Source organism: Diceros bicornis, chromosome 35 (genome assembly GCF_020826845.1).
Source record: "Diceros bicornis minor isolate mBicDic1 chromosome 35, mDicBic1.mat.cur, whole genome shotgun sequence".
In the NCBI taxonomy this organism is placed as follows: domain Eukaryota; kingdom Metazoa; phylum Chordata; class Mammalia; order Perissodactyla; family Rhinocerotidae; genus Diceros; species Diceros bicornis.
The window spans coordinates 16,392,367-16,413,877 of NC_080774.1; the positions used below are offsets into that span (position 1 = coordinate 16,392,367).

At 41.5% G+C, this 21,511-nt stretch overlaps 1 protein-coding gene across 8 annotated transcripts in view; it reads right to left on the bottom strand.

The window, feature by feature from the left end:
* CIT (citron rho-interacting serine/threonine kinase) overlaps nt 1-21,511 on the bottom strand; it is a 157,346-nt gene that overhangs the window by 45,837 nt on the left and 89,998 nt on the right. For 7 of the 8 annotated variants that reach the window (XM_058531533.1, XM_058531536.1, XM_058531534.1 and 4 more), the window contains 6 exons: nt 21,064-21,159; nt 16,875-16,991; nt 15,779-15,888; nt 14,550-14,724; nt 8,878-9,075; nt 305-358 (listed from right to left, as the gene is read on the bottom strand). In XM_058531533.1, coding sequence (XP_058387516.1) covers nt 305-358; nt 8,878-9,075; nt 14,550-14,724; nt 15,779-15,888; nt 16,875-16,991; nt 21,064-21,159 — 750 coding nt within the window. The remainder of the gene's footprint in view (nt 1-304; nt 359-8,877; nt 9,076-14,549; nt 14,725-15,778; nt 15,889-16,874; nt 16,992-21,063; nt 21,160-21,511) is intronic. The other variant, XM_058531538.1, reaches the window with a different exon arrangement.

Below are 21,511 nucleotides of genomic sequence, written 5' to 3' on the forward strand. Positions count from 1 at the left end.
GCTGCCTTGGGACTTTTATTGCAGCTAGTGAAACCTATTAGTGGTTCTGCTGTAAGAATTACTTTGACCATTTCACCTATCCTCCCTCAAACATGAAGAAAGGTTTTAAATTTTTAAAACCGGCAGAAACCTGAGAAACTGAAGTTATCTGGGGCTCAGAAACTGCAAATCAGTTTGACCACATTAATGGCTTCAAGTTGAAAGTTTGTATCAAAAATCAGTCAATGATATTATAAAGAGATGTCCCCTCTTCCTTCTCGGTTTTAGTTTCATGTTATTTTAATCATCTTTGGTTAATACTCACAGTACAGCTGTTACGAAGGGCATCAAATTTGCGCTGGATTTCATCTCTATGTGCCTAAAAGGTAAGAAGTTGATTATGAATTTTTCATAGGGTAGAATACAGTTCTACAGGCTACGGGTCAAATAAAGAGAACAGCATTTGCCTAGAGAGCCAAGAATGCTGTTGCAGCTGTCCCAGCATCTGTTTTTCAAAGAACTAATTAATCAAGTCATCCCCAACGTGAGAAATAAGGTCACAGGAATACACGATGCTGTGTTAATTAACAATTAACTATTTAGACCACACATGGAGACTATGTACAAATATATCTAACATTCATATTAACACTTTGCGATTAGTGGAACAAAAAATAAAGGATGAAGTTTTTACTCTCCTTCATTTGTCTTATTTCCTATTCTTAACCTTTCCCTCTTCCCTCTAATTGACCCACCCCCTCAAGCCTACTCCCAAGAGAGACACACACGCACACAGAGACACACACAGGACAATAGCCAGGACCAAGCAGGGGCTTTCTTTTTAATCAAAAGCTGCTGAGATTCAGAAACCCCACAGTGACCTTGAAGTAAATATAAAGGCTTTCTCTAAGGCAGAGCTGCTCTAAAACAGCAGCATGCATTCAGCAGACAAGGATTTTCTGAATGCACACTATATGCCAGACACTGTTGGAAAGAGCATATATGGCCCACGCCTTCATTCTGGTGAAAGAAGACAGAAAATAAACAAGGGCATGCTTACAAACAGTGACAAAGCTACGAAGGAAACAAACAGGGCCCAGGAAAAAAGAATAAGGAGGAGAGACAGGAACTTACTTAGATGGGGTGGTCAAGGAGGGCTTCTCTGAAGAGGTGACATTTAAACTGAAACCTGCAGGATGATGAGGAGGGGGCCATACAAAGAACAGGAAAGAGCAGAGGAAATAGCATGTGCAAAAACCCTGAGGCAAGAAAGGGTTTGGTGCATTTGATGAAAAAAACAGACCTGAGTGGCTAGAGCAGTTTTTCAAACTTCAAGCTGTGACCTAGTAGCAAGCCTGTCAAGCGAGATTTCTTTGGTTTGTTTCATCCAATAAAATGGAATAAACCGGATAGAACAGAAAACATCAGAATGTACCTTGAATAGTAAAGGTAAGCACTGTTGTAGGAAACTTGTTTCAGATACTATAATTCATCAAGTTTAAGTTGCTAGCAATTGTAAGACACCACAATTTTATGAAACATTAAGGAAAAAAAGTCCTGTCAACTAAACTATGACATGTTTATATCTATATGACTATATAATCATATATAGGCTTTGACTATAAGATGCATCCTGACTTTAGATACCTTAGAATCAGTGAAATACAGTATATATGCTCCCTTGTATTAGACTGCAAGGTAAAATATATTTTCTGTGGGTTGTGGCCAAAAGATTTTTGAAAACCACTCGGCTAAAGCACAGCAAGAGAAAGAAAAAGTGGCCCAAGATGATGGTAGAGAGACAAGCAGGGACCAAGAATCTTGAAGGCCCAGAAAAGAGTTGGGATTTCATTCAAAATGCAATTAATTGAAAGCCAGTAGAAGTTCTAAGAAGTGGAGTAACATGATCTGATTGTCATTTTGTGGATGCTGTAGGAAGAATAAATCAAAATAGGACAAAGGTAGAAAGGAACAGGGAAACCCTTGAGGAGGTTGTTGCTGTCACTCAAGGAAGAGAGGATGGTGCCTTGGAGTAGGACAGTGGCAAAAGATGGAGAGAAGTGGATGGAATTGAGATCCCTTTTGGAAGCACAGGTAGTAAGACCTGCTGATGGACATGGGGGCCGAGGGAAAGGAGGACTCAAGGGTGTCCTAACAGATTTTTGATTTGAGACACAAGGCAGATTGTGGCACCATTTGCTTAGCTATGAAAGCCCAAAGAAGAATCTAGTTTGAGGTAGAGGCAAAAGAGAAAAAAAATTTTTTTTTCTCTTAAAAAGAAAAAATTAGTATCCATCAGAAGGTCTAGAAGACAGCTAAGTCAAAAATTTTAGAGCTGTGATGTATTCTCTATTTTGCCATAAATTATTAAGTTTATAACAGCAGCTTAGACACTGCAGAAACAAAGATTAGTAAACTTGAAGATAATAGAAATTATCCAAAATGAAACACACAAAGAAAAAGAAAGACTTTAAAAAATAAACAGAGCATCAATGAGCTGTGAGACAACTCTGAGCAGCCTAATATACATGTAATTAGAGTCCCTGAAGGAATGTAGGGGTGAGACAGAAAAAATATTTGAAGAAATAATGGCCACAAATTTTCCAAAGTTGATGAAAACTATAAACCCACAGATGCCAAATGTTTAATGAACCCTGAGCACAAGAAACAAGCAAATTAAGCTAAATCACATCTTAATCAAACTGCTTAAAACCAATAATAAAGAGAAAGTCTTAAAAGCAGCCAGAGAAAAAGACAAGTCGCATATGGAGAAATAAAGGGAAGAGATTTCTCACTAAGGGGGGTTGGGGGAGGTGAGGATGGGAAGCAAGCTAGAAGACAGTGGAGCAACATCTTCAAAAGACTGAAAGGAAAAACAAAAAACAAAAACTTGCCAACCTAGAATTCTATACCCAGCAAAAATATCTTTCAAAAATGAAGGTGAAATAAAGACTTTTTCAGGCATACAAAAGCTGAAGGAATCTGCCACCTGCCCACCTATACTATAAGAAATGTTAAAGGAAGTCCCACAGGCAGAAGGAAAATGACAACCAGAAATTTAAGTCTACACAAAAGAATGAAGCGCACTGGAAAAATGGTAAAATAAAACAAAAATAGATAGTTGCATAGACAGACTCACAGATTCATAAATAAAGTCATCATTTAAAATTAACTTTCCAAATAATTAGCCCATATTTTTATGGACTAATTTAATACATTATAACGTTTTTTCCAAAAATCAATCTGCTTTTTGCCCAGCAACAATACAAGAGATTTACTAACTTAATTGGGCAAAAATACTATTTATCCAAAGTGGGAACGTGGCTATCTACGCTACTGTTGAAATCTCACCTGTGAGCAAGCAGCAGCCTGGCCCCAAATACCACCCAACCCCCTTGAGTGCATTTCATGATCACCAAGGACAAAAGGCAAGGATTCTTCCTAGAGGAAGAATACGGCCCTTAGGATAATAAACTCCAGAGCAGGAGTATGCAAATTTTTTCTTTAAAAGGACCAGATAGTAAGTATTTTTGGCTTCGAGGGCCATTCAGTCTCTCTAACAACTACTCGACTAGCCCTCATAGCACAAAAACAACCAATACGCAATATGAAAACAAATGGGCGTGGCTGCATTCCAATAAAACTTTGTTTACAGAAAACAGGAAGCAGACTGAATTTGGCCCACTCTCTGTAGCTTGCGGACCCTTGCTCTAAACGACTCTTTGGTGTGAAATCTCCCAAAGCCAGAAACAGGAAGCTGAGGGTGGAGTTAACTCTTTCAAAACCTAAGCAGTAATTATAAAAAAACCTCACTGGCCTGGACTTAGGGATAGAAGCCCTATTCCATTTTCTCATTAATAGCAAAGTTTGCAAATAACACTGCACCATTAAAATCTTGTTTAGGGGCCGGCCCGGTGGTGCAAGCGGTTAAGTGCATGCGCTCCGCTGCGGCGGCCCGGGGTTCGCCGGTTCAGATCCCGGGCGCACACCGATGCACTGCTTGTAGAGCCGTGCTGTGGCAGCGTCCCATATAAAGTAGAGGAAGATGGGCACGGATGTTAGCTCAGGGCCAGTGTTCCTCAGCAAAAAGAGGAGGATTAGCATCAGATGTTAGCTCAGTGCTGATCTTCCTCACAAAAAAAAAAAAAACTTGTTTAACTTCCCCCATTATAGTCTGAAATTTCAGTCACTAATACTGTTTCATTTCCATTAAAATTTACCACTACGAGGCCTTTGGATCATTCAGACACATCTAACGGCAATCCTCTCTGAGGGTATAATGTAACAAACTACCATCATTATGGCTTTTGATTTATTATTGACTGTGAAGTATAAACACAAAATGTAAAACCAATTCTGCTGTGACTGCTAGAAATACTGTAAGCATTTAACAATTATTGAAGTGATCTGAGGAAATGTCAAGAAACATATGTTTTATGTTTCTTTGAAATAAGTTGTAAAACAAATACACAAAAAAGCAAGAGTATACCACAAGAGTATATATAAGGATAGTAAAATACATAAGACAAGCTTTGGATTCTCTCAATGAAATATTTGAGTATTAATTAGGTATTAGGTGCTACAGGGAATAGATATTTACTCTTAAAAATTATTGAGGACCCCAAAGAGCTTTTGTTTATATGGGTTATATCTATCTATACAGTCATGCGTCACTTAATGACAGGGATATGTTCTGAGAAATGTGTTGCTAGGCGATTTCGTCATTGTGCAAACATCATAGAGTGTACTTACACAAACCTGGATGGTATAGCCTACTCCACACCTAGGCTATATGGTACTAATCTTATGGGACCACCATCGTATATGTGGTCTGTCATTGACCAAAACATCATTATTCGGCACGTGACTATATTTACCACGTTAGAAATTAAAATTGAGATTTTTTTTTTTAATATTTAATTTCTTTTAAAATAACAGTAACATTGCTTTTGCACCATCAGTGCAAATGTTAACACAATGAAAAATGCCAAATGACCTCTCAGTATTATTATAAAAATAATCTGACCTTGGGGACCCTCTGGGATCCACAGACCCCACTTTGAGAACCACTGACCTAGGGGCTGGGTGGCAATAAGGTAGAATAGACAGGCTGCAGCCTGAAGACCAGAGAGGCACTCTCTTTTGAGAGTACTTATATCTTCATTAATTTTATGAAGTTACAAGAGAAAGAAAGAAAAGAGAATTATGATGCAGGCTTGATGAGAGAAGATACCTGCACAGCTGAGGAAAGAAAACCAGTGTTTAGATGTCTGACCACCTTCTGGGATCCACCGTTAGGATTCTAGAACACTCAGGCTTCCACGCATCAATCCCTCTCCCTGTGAAGGCAGGCACCAAGCAAGACTGTTACCTTCCATGCCCCAATTTCACATCTTGGCTATCATGCTGATGACTTACTAATTAAATGAAGGGTTTGATATTGATGTAAAAAAATGACAGCGTGCATTGACTAATGATTTTAACAAATCAAAGAGGATGACTCTGGGATCTCATAATCACACAATGCTGGAAGGAGTCCTTTCATTAGTGTCTCTAGCTTTAGACTCTTAATTATTCATCATTAGTCATTTAACCAAATCAGTGAAAGAATGTGAGGGCAGGGATATGAAACGTGTCCATGGGGCCTTGCTGGTGTACACAGAGCCCACGCCACATCCCTACCCATGGGCCCAGAGTAACACTTACATCACATCACACACCCGTGTGCTCAAATGTGTGCAGGCTCAAATTCTCTTCCTTGGATGAAGGGATTCCATGGTGTCTTAAATAACCAAGTCCAGGCGGAAAATTCTCTCTTCCACCAATAAGCACTGAAGCATCTTAAAAGCCTGCCTTTTTCTTTAAATTTGACTCTCCCGTTGGTCTCTACTTTGATTCAACCTCAGCTTCTAAGGGCCAGTGAATTTCAATGCAAATACAATTGACAGAATGGGTAAAGTGAGACTGGGGAAAAAAGAAAGCACGAGGAAGACCAACAATGGCTTCCCAGAGGCCCCTGCCACGCTTCTTCAATGGAGAGCTTCAATTTAACTGTGCTCCAGCTAATCTGGCCCAAGAGTGGAGGCCAAACACAGCAACTACGCCCTTCCCAGGCTAGGAGATGGAGGCGTCTTAGAATTAACAATAACAGCCCACTTGACTACTTGCTTTTATTGATAAAACAGCCTGCTGTGAAGCTCACAAACCTCCTAGGAGATCATTTTAGATCCAGCTGATTTAATTTGACGGATGCTTAACGTTGGGTCTGAACTTGGGCCTGAACAACGAGCGACAGAGTCAGACTACTGCATTTGTGACCATTTTCTCTTTCCATTGGAAAATACACTCTTCAGGACAAATTCAACAAAGCCATTCAGACAATAACCGCACGCAGTCCATAACCAGGTTTATGGCACATAATCAAGACAAGGGGCGGGAAAAAACCCTCAGCCTCAAAACTGAACCGAAGCAAACTGACATGGGGTTTGGATTCCTGCATGGTGGGCTTACAAACAGGTGTTTGACCAAAGGCACTCTTCTGCCACCATTTTGAACAAGCCTTATTTTCCAAAACATCTTCATCTGTGAGAGTGGCAGAGCCCTAGTTTCTAGACCTAGGGAAGTTTGTTTCATTTTTCTAAAAAAAAAAAAAGATGTTCCCAGGCAGTGATCTCATCTAACTAAATTAAGTCGTGACTTGCTGCTGTGCTAGGCTCCCAGCATCCATTAGGCACAGCACATTCCAACCAGCAGCAAGACAGGATTTAAAGGCTAATTTCCCCATAGATAAACAGCAATGACACATGCTCTATTTTATACCTTCCTCCTTCCAATCAGGCAGAATAAGATGCACGGCCACCACCCTCCCTCCCAGTTCCAACAGAGCATTGAGATAAACATGTCCTTCTCCTCGGCTCCAAAGTAGGAGGATTTGAGGAATTACAGGCCAATCCCCTGGGAAGAAAAAGCTAAAAGCACAGCGCTAGGCACACAGTGAGGACTCATTAAATATGGATTAAATTGCTGATGTCTCCTTCTCTTTCAGACGTTGAGAGTTCATACAGGGGCAACATATTAATATATAATGTATTAAATATAATACTGGTTGGATTTTTAGATATCTCCTTTAGCAGCTAAGAAATGCTATCTAGCTGTCTCCCTCCCCATCCACCCAATTCCAGAAAGCACGTAAGCCTTCCTGACATGCACTCTTATATATTCACCTCATTCCTACCTCCATTTTTCTCTTTTATAGACTTATTTTCTCTTCGCCTTCTCTTTCTTATTTTATCCCATTATACTGTTTTGTATCTTTCCAAACTGCTTTCAATCCATTTTGAAACAAGGCAGAGTATAAATAAATAAAGAGATACCATGACTATTTTTTTCCAAACAAAATACTGGGGGCCCATGGCATCATTTAATGAGCATTCTCAGAGACAATGGAAATTAAGATTGTAATCAATATCTGAACTTGGTGTAAGCCTTGGAAAATCCAGGATGCACAAGCACCTTCTATATATGTGCCCCTAGAATCCTGGAAGCCCCTATGTCCCAGACTGGTCTATAAGGACCCTCGCACTGTCAGATCACGTTCCCAATTTGGTTCAGATAATGGGCTCCCTAAACCCAACAATGGGAGACGACTTCTAAGAATGAAATTAGTTTAAAAATATATATACACACATTACTTTTAAACAGGGTAAATCACAAGCAACAAATGTGAGTTGCCATCTGTAGAAGTAACCCCACTCTAACAGATATTTAGAGATGTCTGCTGATGGAGATGGGGACAGTATCCAAGATGAATCAGAATGAATAAGGTACCCACTTAGGTACCTTATTAAAAAAAAAAAACATAAAGCCAATCAGCTGCATTGTGCCTTGCCCACAGGGTACCCTGACCAGCAGGCATGAGTGCGCCCATCTGTCTGGCAGGTACAGTATGTTACTACTAGAAATGTACGTGCTTGGTTGACACTAGCCATTAAACTCATTCAGCTTTCTATGCCCAGAGTCCAGGTCTACCAAGCAGCCTTCCAAGAGTAATGGGGTTTTTAAGTAGACTTCTCTGAAGGGGAAAAGATGTGAAGATTAATCACCCACAGCATCTTAGTCAACTTGGCAGTTGTTTTTCCCATTGTATGTTGATAAGATGGCATTTTATATATAAGATTCTGGTGAGTTTTGTTAGCCAGGGTCAGTCCCTGTGAGAAGGATCAACTGTGGGAAACTGGCCCCAAAAGTCACATTTTTAGACTTCCAGAATGAACCATGGTCTAAATCCAGTGACCACCCCCACTCCAAGTTCTACATCCTAAGAAAACTCTTCAGTTGAGTAACCTAGTCTTTCAGAAACAAAAGGGAAGCCAGGTCCCTTTTAGAGGAAGAATCTCTCATTCAGAAGAATTTTTTCCATCCAGAACATACCAGATGCATGCATAAGACTTGAAGCAGAATCTAAAGCTTTGAAAAGAAAAGTAACAGAAATGAGGTTAACCAAAACAAAAACAGAAATATGGTAGAAAGACTACTTTAAGATATAAGATCATTATTATTTAAATGATCATTGACAACTAAGTAGAAGACCCAGGTAAATGGACTTTATCTGAAACAAATTTAAAATATAATGATGATCATTTTAAAAAGAGGGAAGATACATAAATAAAGGAGGAACTTTTCAAGATACTAAGGAAAGCTCAGATACTACCAATCAATCTAGTATACTAATTCCAATGCAGGAGAAGCCTACGTAAAGCCAATTTTCTGCCCTTATAAACATCTCTATAAATGGTTTTTTCTCTCTTGGAATTTCTAAGAGTGAGTAAATATCACTAGCACCACATTTATCCTAGCTGAGGCCTTCAGCAACCTGAAGGTGCCACGCCCCAGGCCTACCGTGAGCGCCTGGATCTCTTCTTCTGCTTCCGCTGTCGTCTCTTCCAGCTCCGTCTTCGCCTGGCGAAGCTGGCTCTCCAGGGCCGCGCGGGCAGCCTGCAGGGCTGTCAGCTGGGACTCACGCTCTTGCAGGGAGAGCTGCAGCTCTGTGAGCTGACGCTTTAGCTCCAGTTTCTGCTCCTCATGCTCTAGGCTGACCTGAGAGAGAGAAAGAGACAAATGCTCCGTTGACCTCAACTAAAGGGAAAGCCAAGACCTGAACTTTTCAACCTGCATCTTAAACTTGGTCATGGAATCAAATTCTCAGCATTCAATTGAGAGGGAAAACATGCAATAAAACACGTCTGACTTGTATAAGTCTCAAAAATCAACAGGAGTGAGAACAGGTAACAGCATATACAATGTATATACAAACCATCCCTTACTTCTAAATATTCAAATGCTTGGAAAGGTTTCAAAAGAAAAACCACACAGCAAGAATCCCCTATGAAAATTATGACAATTGTCTTTATTAGAAAAACATTTAAAAGTAAATGGATATAAATAAGATCATATGAGTAACAGGACACCTTTACAATTGGAATACAAATGGAACAATAGACTGAATTCTATTTATTTTAAATATCCTTGCTCTGATTTGTTCTCATTAGGTAACCCTCATTAATGTCACATTGTGAACTAATCATTCCTCCTTCTGTCTTCCCATCTATCCATCTGTCTACTCAATGTTTCATTCACTCATTTAAGAAAAATTTACTCGGCAACTTCTGTGTAAAAATGATTATGGAGATGAGAGACAGTCTCTGCCTCCAAGTTGGGGAGAAATGAAAACTAACCATTATCATATATTGTGGTCAAGTGCAATGGTCAGGACATGTAGGGATACAGTGGGAACACAGCAGAGGTGTAGAGGAGGTAACTGGATCTGTGTACTGAAGAATACAAGAGCCAAACGAACATATAAGAGGGGAAAGAAAATTCCAAGCAAGGGAAGCAAAATGTCCAAAGGCACGGAGATGAGGGAGCTCATGGCACATCTATTGACCTAACAAACAGTGACAAGGCTGTCCTAGGGACCAGACCCTGTGTCAAACATTGGGGATGCCAAGCAAATAAGAGCGTACTCTCTAACGGGGACTGCCAAGGGGTACACAGGGTGATGAGCTAAACATGGAACGCCATGAGGACACAAAGGAGACCTCCCATCCAGCTCCAGAGGGTCAGAGAAGGCTCCCCAGAAAAGGTGACATCAAAGTCCCAAAAGCCAGGGGGGTAAAGAGAAGAAAGACAAAAGATTTAGCCTAGAGAACCAACAGGATTTAGTGGGTAATTCAAGGCGGGGCAGGGAACAAAGGACAGAGAGGAATCAAAGGTGACACCTGCATTTCTGGGCAGGTGACTTACAAGAGAGTGAGACCACTGGCTATGACAGGCAACATGAGAGGAAGAGCCAGTCTGAGAAGAAAGACACAAAATTCAGTCTTGATGTGTTGACCTCGAGCCACAAGGGAGACATCCAAGCGAAGATGTCTAATGTCTACAGGGACAAGGGGTCAGAAATTCAAGAGAAAGGTCTGGGTTGGTACTCTAGATCTGGAAGTCCCTAACAAGTCAGTGGCAGTTGAAGCCAAGGCTGTGATCTCTCTCTAGTGAGGATGAGGATAATGGCTGTGATGATGACGACGTGCCAGCAGCAAATGCAGCACTCACTTCAACATGCTAGGTACTGTTTTAACTCATTTCATCTTCAAAACAACCCAATGAGGGAGGTACTACTATTATCTCCATTTTACAGATAAGCAAACCATGGCACTGAGAGATTAAGTAACTGAGCAAATGTCACATAGCCAAAAAATGGCAGGAACTGGCTTTGAACCCAGGAAGTCTGGCTCAAGAGTCCATGACTTATTGTTTATCTTATTAAAATGCCAGCAGTCAGAGCAGGCTGCGACTCCACTAGCATGCCTGAAAATTCTCCTGATGCCACTTGGCAAAACCATGAGATGCAGATGACAGCGAGTCAAGTGGAGGTTGGGGAGCAGGATGCTGTACAATGACAGGAGAATCCAAGAGCCCTACACCTTCACGACTCCACACACTATGCTAGAAAAGGGCTAACACTGCACACAGGCAGTAGGAGGAAAGCCCAGGGCCCTTTAAGGTGGATCAAACCCAAGGCTGAGGCCTCTGCCCTCAATCTCAATAGCAATGGGTGGCAAAGAGAAGATGGACCCACCTTGTCGTATTTAAAGCTAAGCTCCAGAACTCCCAGAGAGTCTATACAGCCCTGAGCCTCTCATGAAGCAGTCTAAGTTTCTCCCACCACCCTTGTGGGGAGGCTAGCTACAGGGATTCGAGAACAAAGCAACACACTTCCCCTGGGTCATTTTAACTGTCCAGATGGCCTACAGCTGCAGGGCAGCCGTGGCAAGAGACATTCGTGGAAAGGGAAGGTAGAAAACAGCCAGCCCATCTTCCCACGCTCAAAGAAATCGATCTGAGTTATTTACACTCACACTCTTAAGGCTGACACTATGGGGAAATGTTGTCCAACCTACTGAAGAGTAAAAATATAGGCTGGAAAATAAAAGTTAAACCACCCCCTAAGGTTTTTGGACAACTTAGAAAAACGGTTCTCAAACTCCAAAAGTATGAGAATCACCCCAGGGCTCTTGCTAAAAATGCAGATCCCTGCTCCCCACCTCCCGACCCAATTCCATTCTAAAAGCTGAGGGAGGAAGATGCCAAGGAATCTGCATTCCAAAAGACATGCCATGTGGTCCTAATGGAGGGGTCCACACCTTAACAACTCCTGGCCTTCCGAGAATTGGCCTCATTTTAACATTCCAGCATGAACTGAGACATGCCTGTAACTCCAGACCCTCCAGGACCAGTTCAACTGACTCCATCTCTTATCAACAGAGTCACTAAGAAGTACCTTCCAGAAAATCTGCAAAGTCACGTAGCCAGGGCATGCGCAAAAGAAGAAATCTTGACCTGAAATGATAGTGGAACCAAAGATCCTCCTTCCCACAGAACCTAAGGACCGGGCGGGACACGACCAGAACTTGCAAGTGGGACTCTTATCAGAAGCAAGAGGAAGATTCCCCATTCAGGAAGATCCAGTGTAAAAATTCCTTCCCCACTTCATCATAAACGTTTAGAACGCTGTCATGAGTGTTTAAAACCGTACCATAAATGCTTGAAGCTCACCAAGCAAAACCTATCCCACCAGCATTTCCGCATGCCAGCCTGTTCTCCCTAACCTCTTAAATTTCACCCCAAATCCTGAATCGGGGAGACAGATCTGAGGGCATGTGCCCCCTTTCTCCTTGTAGATCAATCTCACAGAATAAAGATGAATTCTTTTCCCCAAGCTGATGCTGTAATTAATTGGCTTGTTTATGCACATGGGGCAGAGAACCCCAAGTTTGTGGGGTAGCACACCTAAACATGAGTGTTCCTCAAGGTTTAGTCCTCAGACCTCTGTCTGCCTCAGTCTTTTCCTTAAGAGATCATCTGCTGTTTGAAGAATTCCATCACAAATATTTGATTCGACAAAGGAGCCAAGAGCATACAATGGAGAAAGGAAAGTCTCTTCAACAAATGGTGTTGGGAAAACTGGACAGCCACATGCAAAAAAATGAAAGTAGACCATTACCTTACACCATACACAAAAATTAACTCCAAATGGATTAAAGACTTGAATGTAAGACCCAAAACTATGAAACTTCCAGAAGAAAACATAGGCAGTACGCTCTTCGACATCGGTCTTAGCAACATATTTTCAAGCACCATGTCTGACTGAGCAAGAGAAACAATAGAAAAAAATAAACAAATGGGACTACATCAAACTAAAAAGCTTCTGCACAGCAAAGGAAACCATCAACAAAACGAAAAGACAACCTAACAATTGGGAGAAGATATGTGCAAACCACACATCTGATAAGGGGTTAATCTCCAAAATATATAAAGAACTCATGCATCTCAACAACAAAAAAACTAACAACCCAATTAAAAAATGGACAAAAGACCTGAACAGACATTTCTCCAAAGAAGATATACAGATGGCCAACAGGCACATGAAAAGACATTCAACATCATTAACTATCAGGGAAATGCAAATCAAAACTACAATGAGATATCACCTCACGCCCGTCAGACTGTCTATAATTAACAAGACGGGAAACAACAAGTGTTGGAGAGGATGTGGAGAGAAGGGAACTCTCATAGACTGCTGGTGGGAGTGCAAACTGGTGCAGCCACTATGGAAAATAGTATGGAGATTCCTCAAAAAATGAAGACGATCCAGCTATTCGACTGCTGGGTATCTATCCAAAGAACATGAAAACACCAATGCATAAAGATACATGCACCCCTGTGTTTACTGCAGCATTATTCACAATAGCCAAGACTTGGAAGCAACCTAAATGCCCATCAAGGGACAAATGGATAAAGAAGATGTGGTATATATACACAATGGAATACTACTCAGCCATAAGAAACGATGAAACCTAGCCATTTGTGACAACATGGGTGGACATTGAGGGTATTACGCAAAGTGAAATAAGTCAGAGGAAGAAGGTCAAATACTGTACGATCTCCCTCATTAAGTAGTAGATAATAACAACAACAAACAAACACGTAGAGACAGAGATTGGATTGGTGGTTACCAGAGGGGAAGGGGGGAGGGAGGAGGGCAAAAGGGATAATTAGGCACATGTGTGTGCTGATGGACTGTAATTAGCATTTGGGTGGTGAACATGAGAACATGATGTAATCCACGCAGAAATAGAAGTATAATGATGTACACCTGAAATTTACACAATGTTATAAACCAATGTTACCACAATAAACAAAAAATAAAATAAAATAAAATAAATATTTGAGCAGTGTCTTCACTCCCAGCCCGGATGTCCCACTTCCAACGACCATTCTCCTGAACTCCAGTCCTGACTCTGCCAGGACCAGCTAACCTTGCCTGCTAGGCTGACACCCCCCAGATGAGGGACTGGGTCTTTCTTATCACCACTGTATATCCAGGCTACTAACCAGCACACAACAGGCATTTAATAAATACACAGTCAGTGAGTACATGAATGGAACTTCACAGCTTCAATCAACCTCAAGATGTTTACAAGCAAATGTGTTGTATTTTTCTCCCAAAAACCTGGCTGCCCTTCCCAGCTTCTTTATACCTCTGAAGAGAGCCACCTCCCATCAGACAAGCCTAAAGGTACGATTTGTCTTTTAATCTTCCACTATCATTATAAGACTTCTGCCACATCATGTACTCAACACTGTGCTAAACTCCATACTCAGACTTGGTCATGTGACCCTCACTAAATTGGGATAAAGGAGGAATCACCCTGCCCCCATTTGAAGATACACCAATTTACATAATCCCCACGTGACCCCATGAGGGGGATACATTTTGATGGCCATTTGACAGATGAGGAAACCAAAGCAGAGAGAGAAGGTAGTCTGCCCCAGTTGCAGAACTCAAAAGAAGTAGAGATGGGATTCTAACCCAGATCCCTGTGGCCCAGTCTGTGCTCCTCATCACCACGCACAACATCTCTCATGCAAGTATTGATTTACGCTTGACGCCTGGCTGTTTGGGGCCCAAATCCTCCAACAAACCCTCTCGGGCGATCGCCCCTCACTCTCACCTCCCTCAACCTCGTCTCCAGCTCCAGCAGACGGTTCTTGTCACTGTGGTCTTGGTGGCTGATTTTTTCCAGCTGCTCCTCCAGCTTTCGGTTCTGAGCCTCCAATTTCCCAGCCTGCGTCTCCAGGTAAAATTTCTGTTGCCTGAGTTCTGAAATCATCTCTTCCTGGGCCTTCCTGGTGGGGGTGGTGGGGGGAGCCAAGCAAAATCATAGTCTCATTAGAGGTGAGCATGTCCCCTCAGAAGGACAGACAGAAACAGAGCAAGAGAGATGTCTTAGTAAGTGGACCACGGTCATCCCCAGTTAGCTCTGTCCTGGCCTCATGGTCATCCCCAGATTAGCTCTGTCCTGACCAGGCCTCGTGTGCATGATCCCAGCATGGGGACCTGGGGCCCATTTAATCCTCCCTGCTCAGTATCCCTCACCTGTGGGATTAAGCATGATCAAGGGGGATGCAAGAGATACTAAAATTTCATTCTTCTGGCAGATTTTTTTCTTGAGGCTATAAGAGAGCAAAAGGGGCCCCCTTAGAGTACAAGTGTAGCCCAACAACTCATCAAGGCGGGTGCTGGGGAAGGAAGGGCAATGAGGAGAAAGAGCACTATTCCTTCTACTTCTCTGCTCATCTCTCCACCCCACTGCTCAGAAGTATCAGAAACCGGAAGGACTCAAAGACCAAAAAGCAGTCTACCAAGTTGGTTTGAACTAAGATGAGAATGTTTTAGGAGATGAAATTTAAGAAGGAAAAAAAAATCCTGGAGACTATAATTCTTTAGGGGAAAAGATGAAGATAAAGTGCTCCTGGAACACAGAGAGTCCTTGCTGAAGCCCAAACTTCATCCAACCCCCAGGGTCTAATGTTAACAACAGCAAAATGGAGGGCCCAACTGCCCACAAGATCTCCTCTGGCCAATTACAGGAGGCGAGTGTGGGGAATGAGGACGCAGCTTTCCCAAAGCAAACTATGAATAGCCTCATTAGAGAGAGCATAACACTCTGCAATCTGATGGCAATTTGAAGCATTTAAGAAAACCCAGCTCAAAAGAGAGGACATGGTCGAGTGAGACCAGTTAAGAGAGGGCAACATTATATAAATATAGGGGGGGCTGGGCCAAACTACAGAAGTAATTAAAGCTGTTCCAGCTCCATCAGATGGAAGAACAGAGTATACGCCCCAGTAGAGAAGACCAAAGTGTAATCACGCACGCAGTTAGAATGTGAATACTTACATGTTCCTCTGGGTAAAAAGACTGCTGTTTGCTGCAAGTTTATTGGCTTCCGACAATTCCACAATCCTCTGTTCCAGAGATCTGATCTTGGAATCCATAGCATTGATCATCTGAAACACAGGGGACCTTTGAAACCTCACAGACAGACAGTTCTACTCAGAAGGAAAGTAATGTAAGCCATGTGGGCTGGGGTGAAAGTGTCATCTGAAATGCAGGCAATTTGACCAGAGGGAACAAGGGACTCAACTAGTCTGTACCCTGAGGATCACAGATCTTACTGCTCAAAAGGATGGCACTCACTTGTTTTATCAAACAGAGACTAAATGTCCCCACACAAGCTAAGTGGCTTGCATTAAAAACATGCTGAAGGACCTATTCAGGAACAGGACGTTCTGCGAGTACGCAGGCCTCGTTAAATCCCCGTGTCATCTGCGTGTGGCCTGAGCCTGCAGGAGCCTCTAACTTGAATCTGCAAGTTCATATTTCTCATCAACCATGGGGTTGTCATTTTCGAGTGATTCCTTCTCACTCAACCACTACTGTCCTAGATTCTCTACATCAAAGTTTCCCCAACTTAATGAAATCATAAGAATCAGGGGGGTGTTGGTTAAAAATATAACTTCCCAAGACCTTCCTTTAGAGATTCTGATGTGAAAAGTCTCGGCAGGATCTGAAATGATATGTAGATTAACAAGCACCACAGGTGAACCTTAGGAGCAGTAAGTTTCTGAGACATTTGCCTACATGGATTAGAAAGGAAAGAAGTGAGTGAGTAGAAAGAAGACCCATGAGGGAGACCTAGGGCCCTGGCATTTTGTCAGGGGTCATTTTGAAGGACAATGTTCTAGCTGATGTGAGATCAGCATGAGTCTTAAAAAAGAGCGTGAAATGCAAAACTGGCCACCCTGAGCCACCACCCACTCTGCTTTTAGGAGAGGAAGGAGTTGCAGAGAGAGCTTTAGGTTAGCAACAAACTCCACAGGATTAAACAGAAAGGCTAATTCATCAGATGAATGGACTCTTCTCAGGTCTGTGATTCCTGGCATGCTTCATAAACCCTCCTTTAAAAACTGGCTTTATGATTCCTTAAACCTACCGCCTTCTGCTCGCTGAGAATTTTGCCCTTCTCATGGGCCTCCTCCTCGTGTCTCTGCATCAGGTTCTCTAGAGTCTCCTTATCAGCCAGGTCTTTCTTTATCTGGTTGTCCAACACCTACGGGAAACAAAAGAAGAAGTTAGTGTCCTGAGTAGTAAAGCTGAGCAGGGAAGACAAACCAGGAGCACTTGAGAAAGGTGGGGCAAGGAAGAGAGGAGGCGAAAAGCAGTGGAGAAGCCAAGCCCTCCAAACTCTGGGGCAAAGAGAGGAACTGGGAGTCTGTTTATCAGCCAGGATGAGATCAAGAAATCAAGTATTACCATCAAATGGCAAGTAAGAACTTATTTTAAGTTCAATTTAAGAACTAAGAACTTATTTTAAAATCAGCAGCCAAAAAGACCGAAGAGGTATATCCAAAACAGAGGTAGACTCCAAAATGAGATGGAAAAAAAGATCTTTCTACACATCTTGTAATTTGCAGATGTTACCTAGGGACAACTTTATCGGAGCCAATGCACCAGTAGTTTTCAGAACACTGCTTGCTCTTAATTTGTACAAAATTAATCTAGATATCTCTGGGCTGTGGACGGAGGGACAGAAAGCTGAAGACCGAGGAAGACTGTGTGACCAAGGCTGATGTTCAGAAACAGCCAGGGACAAGAGGATTCTGCCCACCAATAAAGTAGGTGGAGTGTCAACAGATTGAAAAGACAACATAAAAGAACGGAAAAAAAATGCCTCTGTCCTCCGTTCTTTCCTCTGATCCAGCTGGAAAAAAAGTCACTGGAATGAGAAACCTTTCCCAGGGGATGAGAAACCTTTCCCAGGGGATGAGAAATCATGTGTTCTCAGTGCTGAGAACACCACTGTAAGCACCTACTGTTCCCAAGAGGAAAAAATAAAATAAAACAGTAATGGTGTCACCATCCACCAGCTTGATCTAATGTTCTGCGAGGCACACACAGCCCGGCCAGTTGCCAAAACAACAGGCAAAAAGGAAAGAAAAAAAGGAAGACAACATCATAATTTGTCCAAGCCTTTGACCACAACCCTGTGTTTCTCATCACAGAGAATCCACTCTGCTTTTCTGAATGACACCAACTGTTTCTGATATTGGGAAGAAAGCTGAAAGAATTGGGGTCACAGATGGGATTGAAATCTGCCTTTCCCACAATGTCTATTGTGAAGGGACCTTCATAGCTCATGGGGACATCGTCCCTAAAAAGAGCCAGTCAGCAGGGAGGGGATCCACATGATAAAGAAAGGAAAGAACAGATTTCAAAAAGCACTTTAAACTAGAACCGACTGATGAAAAAAATAGAATGAGAGTTGGTGGAGAAGAACAAAAGGTGGAAGACAGGGTCATGGGAGGAGGGAAGAGGCTCAGTAGGATAAGTGGCCCTTTCTCTTGGATGTCAGGGTGTGATTCTAAAATTATGAACAAGAAAGGGACAGAATCTAGGGTATGATAATTATTAATAAAATTGCCTTATAGAAGCTAGAACAGGAAACACAAAGCAGAGCAGGCTAAAAAGAAACGGTTTCGTGAAGACTCCAGGAGGAAAGACAGAAGAAAACAGATCTTTCTCTAACACTCTCTAGGATCTATAAAGCACAGTTCTCTCCATCCAGAAGGTAGCAGAGACCACATAATACCTAGACCAGGTATGCTCCTTTTTTATGAGGTGCTAAAGCAATGAAGCACATCTTCAGGGTGACTCTGCTCAAAATAAGACCTCAACTTTGGCAGTGATGGATACCAATGAGAGGTAAGTGTGGCCAGAAGGAACAAGCCTCTATCAAGAATGTATGCATCTCAGCTTTAATAGGGTTAATCTGGCAGAAGATGAACAAGAAGATGTGTGCAGCGGAAGCAAGGAATTTGTTTCAAATGAGAGATTCCACTGTAGACATTTATATCAATTTAAGACAGAACATGGCTTTTCGACAGGAAAGTCAATATAATCACTCAAATCACAGAACAAATTTTGCAAAGGGTTGTTTCCATCAGGCAAAGGTGCCAATGGACTACTGTATACATTCTCATAATTTTCTGAAAGTTAGTTTATTCCAAAGATAAAAGTCTGGAAGCCAGTAAGAATTCAAACCAAAAGGACTGGTATATAAAATTTAAAATGCATTAAGTAGGGGGTCATGCTAAAACACTTTGAGGTCACTTCTGGGTTATTTCCCTGTATTTCTTTTAATGAAAAATAACCAAGAGTAACAGCAGGGGTAAAAGAAAGAAGGTGCCAGGGTGGTGATGGTGAAGATGCTGTGTGAGCATGTACATGTTCCCGTCTCCAAAAAAGGAACAGTCAACTCTCTGAGAACACCAACCACATCGATAACAGGATCATCACAAAAATTAAAAGCCTCCGTCAATGTCTGATTCGGAAGGAGAAGAGACAACGTTTGAGATGAAATGACTGACGTCTAATTCTCAAGAACATAAGAATTGAGTTAAAGGCGTGGTTCAAAATCATAATGAAAATGTGATGTGATCTTAAAAGGAAATAGATTGGCATCCATTTCTGATCACTGAATTTATTAATAATAATTGAAATAATCATTTCAATGATTGAAATGATAATCAGATTTATTATTTTATATGGTGGGCTAGATTATTTAGGCCAGCTCGTCTATGGAAAATGATTTAAAATGCTAGATAAAATATGGAAAACTCTTTCCCAAAAGCACCTAAAAGTTGGCAAGAATGTAAGAAATTACAGACTAAAATCTAAGTGAAAGCAGAAACCCAGAGAGGTAAGGGCACAAAGCTGTCTTGAACTCGAGGTATTTGCTGAACCAAATAAACTTGGGCTTCACTCTTAACAGCCTCAAAGGGTAAGAAGACAGAGAAATCAAAGCCCAAGGCCACCGCCTAAGGTGGGCACATTTTCATCCAAGGCCTCAAAGAATTCCCATTAATAATTTTCCAAGGAAAACGAGCAGCTGTGCAAGCACACAAGGAGACAGGTACCATGAAAAAGAACCAAGAGAAACAGCAGAGCAGAAACAGACCTTCAGATACTTCAGATATTGGAATTATCGGATACAGATCATAAAACAACTCTGCTAATAGGTTTAAGGAAATAAAAAAACAAGCTTAAAAATGAAGACAGGGAATAGAAAATTACTGTCTTACATAATCTAGTAAACTTGGGAAAGAACCAAACATTGTCTAGAAACAAAAAATATAATAACTGAAATTTAAAACTCAATGGATGGGTTTAACAGCAGATTAGACAGGTAAGAATTAGTAAATCAGTCAGAACTTACCCAGAATGTAGCACCAAGAGATAAAGAAACGGAAAATATGAAAAAAGGATAGACTGGAGGTGATCTAACACATGCCTAATCAAATTCTCTAAAGGGAAGGAAAGAGAGAAGGGGAAGAGACAATATTTGAGATATAACAACCAATAGTTTTCCGGAATTGATTTTAAAAAAAACCAATATATTTAAAAGTCCAGTATGTCTCAAGCAGGATAAATAAAAATAAATCCACATCTAGACACATCACAGTAAAACTTCAGAAAATTAAAGACAAAGCAAAATTTTAAAAGCAGCCAAAGGGGAAAAAAAAAGATTACTTTCAAAGAAAGCAACAGTTAGACTGACAGCTGACTTCACAAAAGCAATAAAAAAAGCCAAAAATCAATGGAACGATATCTTCAAAGTGTGTTAGAAGAAATAACTGCCATCCTAGAATTCTATCCCCAGTCAAAACAACTTTCAAGAATGAGGGTGAAATAAAGACATTTTCAAACAAAACAGAGAGCTTGTCACCAGCAGATCTTCACTAAAGAAAGTCCTCAAGGATATACTTTAAACAAAAGGAAAAGGATTCCAGGTCTGAGATGCAGGAGGGAAATTAAAAGCAAAGAATGTGGTGAGTCTGTGGCTAAATCTAAATTATCTTGGACTCAATGCCAGTGGGTCAAAAAATATTTTAAAGACGGAATTGAGATACACAACAACCAAATAAAAAAAAATTTTTTTTGAACTTCTGATTTCCAAACCCTACATGGATAACACCTCAAAACCTCCCACCATGGCCTGAGGATAGCATTTACCCCAGACAGTCCTTTGGTGTAGCAAGAAGTGGCCCAGAGTGCCCAGAAAGAGAGAGAAGCTATGTAGAGCTATAGGAAGAATGTCAGGGAAGATCAGAAAGTGTCTTTACTTTAATTTTTTCCTCGTAGTGCTGCTCCTTTTGTTTCAGGTGCACCTCTAGGTGCTGGGCTGAGACCTGGGCCTCCCGGTGCTTCTCCTCCAGCTCCTGGACACAAAAGAACAGACGGTCAGGTGTGCAAAAGGAAAGTCACAGCCGGTGTATGTTAGACATTCACAGGAAACATGACTTTGGCACAGGCACCACAGGCAACAGGCATCTGTTCCTTCATTACCAGCCCTAAGGCTCTTGGGAAGGAAACCAACACAGATCCTTGGCTCTGGGTTTTTCCAAGTCCAAGTATTCACACACATACACACACACAGCTGGTGGGCTGGGACCAGAAATCTGTCAGTGTGACAGGTCACACCAAGGCAGCTCTTCATCTCTGCACAGAGAAATAACAGTAACAAAAACAACATTTGAAAGTTTAGTACACCACAAAGCCCCTGACCACTAA